This window comes from Salvelinus namaycush, chromosome 33 (genome assembly GCF_016432855.1).
Source record: "Salvelinus namaycush isolate Seneca chromosome 33, SaNama_1.0, whole genome shotgun sequence".
Lineage (NCBI taxonomy): Eukaryota > Metazoa > Chordata > Actinopteri > Salmoniformes > Salmonidae > Salvelinus > Salvelinus namaycush.
The window spans coordinates 13458195-13468900 of NC_052339.1; the positions used below are offsets into that span (position 1 = coordinate 13458195).

At 39.6% G+C, this 10706-nt stretch overlaps 1 protein-coding gene across 2 annotated transcripts; it reads left to right on the forward strand.

Moving 5' to 3' along the window:
- Positions 1-453: 453 nt before the first annotated feature.
- LOC120027806 (cAMP-responsive element modulator-like) lies at positions 454-4217 on the forward strand. 2 transcript variants are annotated; one of them, XM_038972846.1, is made up of 3 exons: positions 454-585; positions 1836-1992; positions 3661-4217. In XM_038972846.1, the coding sequence occupies exons 1-3, from the start codon at positions 555-557 to the stop codon at positions 3806-3808; spliced, it is 336 nt and encodes a 111-aa protein (XP_038828774.1). In that variant the 5' UTR covers positions 454-554; the 3' UTR covers positions 3809-4217. The 2 variants fall into 2 exon arrangements, with proteins under 2 accessions (XP_038828774.1, XP_038828776.1); XM_038972848.1 differs by having other exon boundaries at positions 3248-3779.
- The last annotated feature ends 6489 nt before the right edge of the window (positions 4218-10706 follow it).

Genomic DNA, 10706 nt, shown 5'->3' on the forward strand with positions numbered 1-10706 from the left:
TGCACTTAGAGATTATTCTGTATAATGAAAAGCGCTTTAAAAATGTATTAAATGATTATTATTATTATTAAAGCTTGGACACTTCAATTTAAGTGAGAAAAGTCACTCAACTGGAATGTCATAATTTGAGCATTACATAGAAATCACATTGTACAGAAATTATGTTTACAGCAGTTTAAGTATTTAAGTAGTATTAAGTAGAGTGATGTCATGTGTTTTTGTCAGTTGTTTATGTTAGTGTATTATATAATTCACATCCAATATCCAATGTTTTAAAAAGCCATACAAATAATCTTAACTTTTTGGGGTTGGTAATATGAACATATTTGAGTAGCAACTCAAACCTTTTGTTGGACCAAAAAAACACAAAAGCAATACAGTGTAGGGGGAGGACTCATAGAGCAATGCATGTCATCATTGACATCAGGAGGCAAATGATGTCATAGTGATGTCAATGCCCTTAATTGTGATTGCACACATAGCTGGTGGTTTTGGAAACATTTCTGTTAGAGAGCTGAGATAAAGGGTTTCTTTTGGACCTCTTAAGAACAGATATGGCTGTTGCTGGGGATGAGACTGAGTCAGGTATGTTAACTTTAATATTTTACTTCATGAGAAAGTTAAAGAGAAAATGGTAACTGTAGAGGAACTCTTCTGCCTTTGTGCTACACTAATACTGTACAGCCTGCTTAGCCTCTGCTTTTTGGATTAATGATTAATTTTGACTCTTAACTGTAGAAGATTGTTATTGTATGATAATATCAAAGTTGTCTACAGACATTAGCTAATAAAATAGAAAGAACATGTACTATAAAGGTATTGAACTCACCATGAAGTAATAAAGGTATTGAAAATGTGTTGATATCCTGAGAGCTGAGGTTTTTAAGATGACACAGTTGTTGTATTGCTTAGGATTTATTTTCTTCTCAAAGCAAATACATTAGAATTACATGTCATTTAACATGAGTATCCTTGAATGTCTTGGTTTGACTTTTATAAAACTGCAAAACAGCCTGAGAAAAATCAGTCTTGTGAAATAAAAAGCAGATTGCAACACGCTGAATACGATTGGAATATTTTCAGTGTTTCCCTGTGCGCTCTGTCTGTCCACCCCCCCCTCTCTCTTCTCTCCCTCTCTGTGAAATGCTTCGATGCTCTGCCCACTCAAAGCGCGCACACACACACACACACACACACACAGTGGCTGACGTCACTTGTTTTCCTGGAACAGGACCCCAGCAGGGAAATGTAAATGCTAATCGGCAAATAAGATGGACATTGACGTCAGTCCCAGTCATGCTGTGATTACAGGCAGTTCCTTTTGCGAGAGCAAGACGTTACCAAATGAATCACCATATGCAATGATATGCAGGCAGCTCCCATAGCACAGAGGAGGTTTATTTAAGGAGAAGTAGGCTACTGTACATAGAGATGGCAATAACACTCTCTCTCAGTGCTTCATCAAATGGTTTGCTTCTACAAAACAATGTTCTTTGTTCTCTGACTGATTTTGGATCGAATTATGCACAAATTGAAACTAACATGTTGAATTGAAATTCAAATAGTCAAATTCCTAGGCATTTTATTTTGTTCAGCTCTCTGTGTAGCGATCATATCCTCTCACGTCACCACTACACCCATAGTAATCGGATGACATCAGAACCGTATTGCGTAATCCACCGACGTATTCTTCCATACCTTTTGAGTCATTAATTAATTAGACAACTTACCTTTCTGTACTTTTAAGGCGGTGGATGCCTTCTGTTCAGAAAGTTAGCAGCTAATACAAATGGTAGTGCTCTAAGAAGTGTTCCCCATTTCTGTGTTTCTGTCAGCTTCCACTGGTGAAATGTCAGGCTACCAGATCTGCACTCCCACCTCCAGCCTGCCCCAGGGCGTTGTGATGGCTGGCTCACCAGGCTCTCTGCACAGCCCCCCACACGTGGCTGACGAGACCACACGCAAGAGACAACTCCGCCTCATGAAGAACAGGTAGACTACACCCACATAAGAAAAAATACTACAGTTTACTATAGAATACTACAGTACTTACTATAGAATTATGTAGTATACTGTAGAATACTATACCACACACTAGTATCCCTCGATCATGTGTAGTACTTAGTATAGATTTTTGTAGTATACTGTAGAATACTATAGTAAATAATATGGTATTATCCACCAAAAAAACACTAGTAAATAATACAGAAATGTCAGCAAAAACACTACAGTCCACAAAAACAAGACCTTTTTTAAACTACAGTATTTAATTTGCATGTACACTGCCAATTCCCCTCCTCCATATTCTAATTTGTGCCACCCGTGCCAAGTATAGACCATGTGTTGTGTTCCCTATGGTTACATACCTACAGGTTATGGAGCATTTACCCTTTTAGTATTTCTCCAGTAGATTTCCTCAAGGAGAAAGTTCCCCACTTTTTTGCAAAAGATAATAAAACAAAAACACTAAAGTAAATTCTACAGTATGCTAGAGTCCGCAAAAACACTACAGTAAATACTACACTATACTACAGTCCCCCAAAAATACATTAAATACTACAGTCCACAAAAACACTACAATAAATACTATAGTATACTACAGTCCAAAAACACTACAGTGAATATTACAGTGAAGTCTGCAAAAACACTACAGTGAATACTATAGTATTCTTACCATGGTATACACTATAGTATTTTTTCATGTGTGTACTAAACAGCCTTATGATCGATGCGGGTCCTGCATGAGAATGTTGTCTAATCATGATGGAACAGATAATCATAAAAATGATAATAACATGATTTTTCCATTCATAAATGCTACTAATTAACATGCATGTGCTGTATACTGCATTCTTGGCCTGCCTTTTTTGAGTGCCACCATTTGCCTCAGAACACACACATAGATGCTAGTTGTGCATTTTTTTGCTTTGTCGTGCTTTCACCTGAATGTTTGTCACTAAAGACTATCTTTTCTGTTGACATTTACACTCTGCTATTGCATGTAGTATTATGTCACGACTTTGCACAGGCAATTGTAGTCTCCTGCATGTTGATTTTTGTAAAATGCAGTCACTCTGTGGTGGTACTATTGCTTAAGTTCGTTACCATTATCAGTCTTGACTGAAACTTACTGCGAGTGATTGTTAAAATACTGGATGTAAGCCTTTCTTGTTATGGACGTATGGCCTTGGTATCTTTGTCTGTAGCTACCAGTCTTTTCACGGAGGCTGTGTGTTGTTGCTTCCAGGGAGGCTGCCCGCGAGTGTCGCCGAAAGAAGAAGGAATATGTAAAATGTCTTGAGAATCGGGTGGCTGTGCTCGAAAATCAAAACAGGACTCTCATTGAGGAACTAAAAGCGCTTAAAGACATCTATTGCCACAAAGTTGAATGACCACAGACTGCTAATGGCTTGATGGTGTGCGCCGCAGTAACAGTTTACAGATAACTGTAAGGGTATCTTGGAGAATCCGCTTTGACTCGATGTCCAGCATCTGCTCTCACACACCAAAATATAAATAAAAAAACACCTCTTTTCCCGATCCACTTGTTTAGAAGACATATTCCGTACTGTCGTCATACCACATTTACAGTATCTGGCCAGTTGTGGCGCGAGTACAGTGAGTATTATGAGGTGCCCCTGTTGCTTTTCCTTGTTGCAGGCAGGCAGCCAAAGAGTGCCGGCGGAGGAAGAGAGAGTATATTCGCTGTCTGGAGACTCGCCTCACCATGCTGGAGGCCCAGAACAAGAAGCTCATGGATGAGCTAAACTACTTTAAGGAAATGTATGGGATTAAGTCGAGTCAGTAACAGTACAGCATACTGTACATACACGCCCTGTAGAGACATGTTATTTATGCCTATCATAACCAGCTACTGTACATAACATTCCACAGTAATGTGTTTATTTTCAATAAAATATGCCATATGAAAACACAATGCCTATGGTTGTGGCATTTGCTTTTAAATTGTTTTAAACATTCTCATCGAAGATCTGTTATTTGAAGATTTATCAGACAAAATGCTCCCAGAGGTTTATCTTGAATGACAAGTGGAGTCTCAGGCCTGCACATATAGCAATGTATAGGCATTATTTTGTAGAGACTAGGGCTTGTATAGAGAGCTCTCTCTTAAATGACATTTTACAAAGAAACTAACCAGCATATATTACTGTTCTATAAGAGGGATAAAAAATACAAATAAAAAGTTTATTGTACTATTTCATGAATATTTATTTAGTTGTTTTTTATTGTTAGAAATCTTAAATGCTTCATGCACAGTGCTTTTTTGTTTTACATTTCTGTATTTAATCTTCGTAAAGAGACGTTTTATTGGTTGAATGTAAATGAATATATATCCTGATGTCACAAAGCACAAACCTGCCGAGATTTTTTTCATAGTTCATGTGTTTGTAATGTTGTTAAAAGTTTGTCTAAAACAATTCAGCTAAGTTAACCCATGACCCTTCTTGAATGTATTTCTCTAATCTGCACTATTGTTCAAATTCAAGTATATTGTTTTGTAAGTGAAAAACTCCTTATAATGCTTTGATATCAATTTGATTATCAAATAAAATGTTTTACACAGCATTAAAAATCAAATTTTTGGTGTGATTTCTCTGTATTTTACTTAACTGACGTTGAAATAGTTTTCATATTGCTCAAAGTAACCATTTTAATGTTATTTGCAGTAACACATGATTTTAACGCAATAATGGGCTCCCTGTCCCAGGTACTTTACAATGAATGAAAACATTTGCTTACTTACAAAAGATGCATCATAATATGCCTGCCTGTACCAAATCTCCAGCTGTGAATATACATTTGTTTAATTACATTTGATACATATACAGTGCATTCAGAAAGAATTCAGACCCCTAGACTTTTTCCAAATGTTGTTACGTTAAAGCCTCTAAAATGTATTAAATACAATGTCCTCGGCATTCTACACACAATACCCCATAATGACAAAGCGAAAACGGGTTTTTAGAAATTTTTGTAAATAAATCAAAAACAAACACCTTATTTGCATAAGTATTCAGACCCTTTGCTATGAGACTCGAAATTGAGCTCAGGTGCATCCTGTTTCCATTGATCATCCTTGAATTTTTCTACAACTTGATTGGAGTCCACCTGTGGTAAATGCAATTGATTGGACATGATTTGGAATGGCACACAACTGTCTATATAAGGTCCCACAGTTGACAGTGCATGTCAGAGCAAAAATCAAGCCATGAGGTCGAAGGAATTGTCCGTAGAGCTCCGAGACAGGATTGTGTTGAGGCACAGATCTGGGAAAGGGTACCAAAACATGCCAAGCGTCATGTCTGGAGGAAACCTGGCACCATCCCTACGGTGAAGCATGGTGGTGGCATCATCATCGTTTTTCAGCGGCAGGGACTGGGAGACTAGTCAGGAGCGAGGCAAAGATGAACGGAGCAAAGTACAGAGCGATCCTTGATGAAAACCTGCTCAGGACCTCAGACTGGGGCGAAGGTTCACCTTCCAACAGGACAACGACCCTAAACACACAGCCAAGACATCGCAGGGGGGGGCTTCAGGATAAGTCTCTGAATGTCCTTGAGTGGCCCAGCCAGAGCCCGGTGGAACATCTCTGGAGAGACCTGAAAATAGCTGTGCAGTAACGCGCCCCATCCAACCTGACAGAGCTTGAGAGGATCTGCAGAGAAGAATGGGAGAAACTCCCCAAATACAGGTGTGCCAAGCTTGTAGCGTCAAACCCAAGAAGACTCGAGGCTGTAGTCGATGCCAAAGGTGCTTCAACAAACTACTGATTAAGGGGTCTGAATACTTATGTAAATGTGATATTTCAGTTTATTTATGTATTTTTTTAAACAGTTTTTGCTTTCTCATTATGGGGTATTGTGTGTAGATTGATGAGAGAAACATTTTTTACAATCAATTTTAGGATAAGGCTGTAACGTAATAAAATGTGGAAAAAGTCAAGGGGTCTGAATACTTTCTGAAGGCACTGTGTACCTGAAAAGTTAGAGTTTTCAATTATGTTAAGGTAATTCGCTACAATTTAATCACAGCATCATATAAGAGGCTATTGGATAACTAACATGGACTACTTGTTATAATGCCTGGCACAGACACATCACTATCAATCGGGTTATTTAACATTTGTCAACGTAATCGCTTATCCAAGGGCCAAGCTGTGTACTGTATGTGTACCACTCTGTTGACTTGGGTGGGAGATTTATCACCTTGTTCTGTTGATTGTCAGTCTTGGCTTGGTTTTCTTTACAGAACATGCTGTGCTGTACTTTGAATAACACACTATGATTGTACAGTCCTCAAGGCTGCCACGGTATTGATGCAGGGAGTCTTTTTTCTCCCTTTTTGCTCCTGTCGATAACAATTTAGCTTACTGTACAAGCATACATGCCTCGACGCACTTATCACAAACGTTGTTGAAGGTTCTAGGAATTTGAGATAATCTCTAGGCACCAGTGCACCTAGAAAATTTTTATGTAATGGCAAAATTATATTTGTGCCACTGGGTGAAAGCAAAGTTGTTACATTTGGGTTTTTTTGTACGGTGAGCTCTGGCTGTTACATTTTTATCATATTTGGGCGACGAGCAAAGTCTATACATTGTATCATTCATTTTACCTCTGATTGTGAGTGTGAAAAGGAAATTCAACTCCACCTTCATGAGGGTTTACGGATTTTAAGGTTTAAGGAGGTTTATATACGTTTCAAAATCGCCTCCTATTGGTTAGATTTCTAACAATCACATTATGTTTTGTGTTGTATTCCCATTGTTATTGGTCCCTGAACCCATTGGCAACCATTTTTTAAATATATAAAAGCCTCCTTCAGTTTTCTGTTCTGTGAACCATGATTAATGAAAACTGCTCGCCTCCATCCAAAACTATTAAAAAGTTATGATATTAGTGGAGCTACATTTTTTTTATTTCTATCTCAGAATCACAGGTCAAATGTTATAATTTTATAAACCATGTCACTGGCCATTTTAAATTAGCTTATTCACGGGCTGCTAACTATTTGTTTAACAAACAAACTTGTCCAGTCATTTTACCTAGCTGGCTAACAACCTGTAACTTGCCCAGGTGGCCTATGATGTAAAATGGCACCGGGAGACAGGAAAGGGGCTGGATAGGCTAGTCCAGGTATGTGCTTCAAATGTAGGATTTTTCTGGTGCTCCTATACTGTTTGGTGCACCTAACTTTAAAGTTACGAGCACCAGTACCTTCTATAAACAAAAAAGTTGTGTTTGAGCCCTATAGATATATTTGAGTTTCTAAGCATTTTCACCATAAATCAGATTTGATAGAATGGAGGTAGGGTTGCTGCAATGGCTATCTTGAGAAAAGCCTGCATGTGGCTAATGTTGTTCCAATTCTTGCTTTACTGTATTCATGCACCATTTACATTTAAGTCATTTAGCAGACGCTCTTATCTAGAGCGACTTACAAATTGGAAAGTTCATACATATTCATCCTGGTCCCCCCGTGGGAATTGAACCCTGGTCCCCCCGTGGGAATTGAACCCACAACCCTGGCGTTGCAAGTGCCATGCTCTACCAACTGAGCCACACGGGACCACATGCACCAACATATACAGCACCATTTGGGGGCTTTTCTTTCAAATTGTCAGTATTTTTGGCCGGCACTGGTAGTTACATTTGGAATGTGCATATAACCCACAGACATACTGCTATTGAACCAGCTGCAAAGGAAGAGTCAGCCCAATCCCCTAACCCTAGCTTCATGTCCACATCCCAGTTCAACCCAAATCCTGGCTTCAACCACAACCTATAACTACTAAACCTAACCCTAGCTTCATATCCACATCTCAGTTCCACCCTAACCCTAGCCAAACGGGACGGGACAGGGGGGACGGAGGACCGAGATTTTATTTTTTGGCTGTGCTACAGACGGCTCTGTCGTTCTGCCCCTGAGCAAGGCAGTTAACCCACTGTTCCCTGGGTGCCGAAGACGTGGATGTCGATTAAGGCAGCTCCCTGCACCTCTCTGATTCAGAGGGGTTAGGTTAAATGTGGAAGACACATTTCAGTTGAATACATTCAGTCCGCTGATACAGGACTAGTAAAGGCCCAGTGCACTACTTTTTTTTTAGGATAGTTTTTTTTAATTCAGATTTTTCAGGGGGTGCTGCAGCACCCTCAGCACCCCTAATTCCTGTGGCTATGTCCCTATTTAACCCCTGATTATGAAACAACAAGCTGAACACAATACCATTCAGAGAGAAAAGACAGTGCAGTAGAACATGAGGAGAGGATTTCTGAAAGTAATGTGTCCAATATCTGAGGCTGAACAGTTTGACATACAAATAATGTGTCTGTGGTTGAATTGCAGAAAAGCAGTATAGACTACTATTTTGAGGCTCATGTGTAATTTTCCATGTAAGATGCTTGCTCTCCCTAGTGGACAGTGGGCGGCAGGTAGCCTAGCGATTAAGAGCGTTGGATCAGTAACTGGAAGTTTGCTGGTTTGAATTCCTGAGCATTCTAGCTGAAAACTGTTGATGTGCCCTTGAGCAAGGCACTTAACCTTAATTGCTCCCGTAAATCACTCTGGATTAGAGTGTCTGCTAAATGACAAAACTGTGTTACTTATCACATGATTTTGATTTGAGATCCTTTTTCTCCACCATGTGGATACATTTACAAGTACTACTTGACCATTCAAACTAAATTCCCAATCTGGCCCTCAAACCATCATGGTCACCTAATAATCCCCAGTTTACAATTGGCTCATTCATCCCCCTCCTCTCCCCTGTAACTATTCCCCAGGTCGTTGCTGCAAATGAGAATGTGTTCTCAGTCAACTTACCTGGTAAAATAACGGTAAAATAAATAAAATAAAATAAATAAAAAAAACGTCATCTTCATCCTCATAACAGTGCAATGCTTTCTTTAGCCTATAACCACTGACCTATAAGTAAGGGTATGCAATAAAGACCTACAACCCTTTACCCCTAAAACTTCTCCCAGAGTAAGCAAAGTCTCTCTCACAGATCCTCTGTCACTTTGCACTTTCAATTTTTATTTATTTAACTAGGCAAGTCAATAAAGAACAAAATATTTTTTACAATGACGGCCTACCCCGGCCAAACCCGGATGACGCTGGGCCAATTGTGCACCGCCCTATGGGACTCCCAATCACGGCCAGTTGTGATACAGCCTGGAATTGAACCAGGGTCTGTAGTGACACCTCTAGCACTGAGACGCAGTGCCTTAGACCGCTGCATCACTCGGGAGCCCAGATTTTCAAACCATGCAGATTTCAAATTGTGCATCAGTTGGTTTTGTGTTTACTGAGCCTAGTGACGGTGAATGTAAAATAGCTTGCAGTAGACCTGCACTGCTCCCCACTCAGTTCAACAGCATCACAAAATAAGTCTCTTGATTTAGCCTTTTTCAACATTTGTATTTTGTTTCTGACTTGTAATGAGATGTCTGCACCAGTAGGACGCACTAAAGCACTACAGCAGACAATATATATAGTAGACCTACTGATATCAATGTAACTCTACTACAGTACATTATAGCTCATATTTCACATATGTCCCATTTCTATTTTTTATTTATTTTACCAGGTAAGTTGACTGAGAACACGTTCTCATTTGCAGCAACGACCTGGGGAATAGTTACAGGGGAGAGGAGGGGGATGAATGAGACAATTGTAAACTGGGGATTATTAGGTCACCATGATGGTTTGAGGGCCAGATTGGGAATTTAGCCAGGACACCGGGGTTAACACCCCTACTCTTACAATAAGTGCCATGGGATCTTTAATGACCTCAGAGAGTCAGGACACCCATTTAACGTCCCATCCGAAAGACGGCACCCTACACAGGGCACCCTAATCACTGCCCTGGGGCATTGGGATATTTTTTTTAGACCAGAGGAAAAAGTGCCTCCTACTGGCCCTCCAACACCACTTCCAGCAGCATCTGGTCTCCCATCCAGGGACTGACCAGGACCAACCCTGCTTAACTTCAGAAGCAAGCCAGCAGTGGTATGCAGGGTGGTATGCTGCTGGCAATACATTGTCATGAACACAGTTCAGTCTATAGAGGCATGTCAGAACATTGAACCTCTGCCAGATGAAAGTGTGTCATACACTATAATGGATTATACATCAGGATTCCTTTCTGTTTACATTAACATTCACTAATCCCAGATAATCTCACAGAGGCATTTACTGTTAATGGCAACAGGCCATTTTCAACCACATTCAATAGGTCTACAATAGATTAACGGATGGCTGGTCTTCAATCAATTGATGGGAGATTCAAATATAATTTTTAATATTGTAGTATGTTTTGAATGGCACACAATTATGAGCAGAGACAATGTTTTTGTTTGTACATGTTTTATGACATGTATTGATTGATTTTACAATTGGGTCACAATTTGTGTACATTCTTTGATACAATAAATCTAATCTACGCATTTAAACATGATAATAAAAAGAACAGTTATTACTGTGTAGCCTAGATAGGGCTACTATTTTCCCCATTTCCTAGACCTAGAATGAGGGCACTACTTGAAGAGAGGGAAAAGTAAACTTGGGCTACAGTATGGTAGGGTCCTTTCTCTTGTATTTGAGCGAGCTAGTTTGTAACCACCCACTTGAACCGGAACCTTTTCCATCAAACGGCTACAGTGTTGCTTGCTGTAAGTGTTGCT

What these genes read in the sequence shown, in the direction of transcription:
- LOC120027806 (XM_038972846.1), top strand. Translation starts at nt 555, where the DNA reads ATGGCTGTTGCTGGGGATGAGACTGAGTCAG. An exon ending in TGGGGATGAGACTGAGTCAG is followed by an intron (nt 586 to 1,835) that starts GTATGTTAACTT and finishes TGTTTCTGTCAG; the next exon opens with CTTCCACTGGTGAAATGTCA. An exon ending in CTCCGCCTCATGAAGAACAG is followed by an intron (nt 1,993 to 3,660) that starts GTAGACTACACC and finishes TCCTTGTTGCAG; the next exon opens with GCAGGCAGCCAAAGAGTGCC.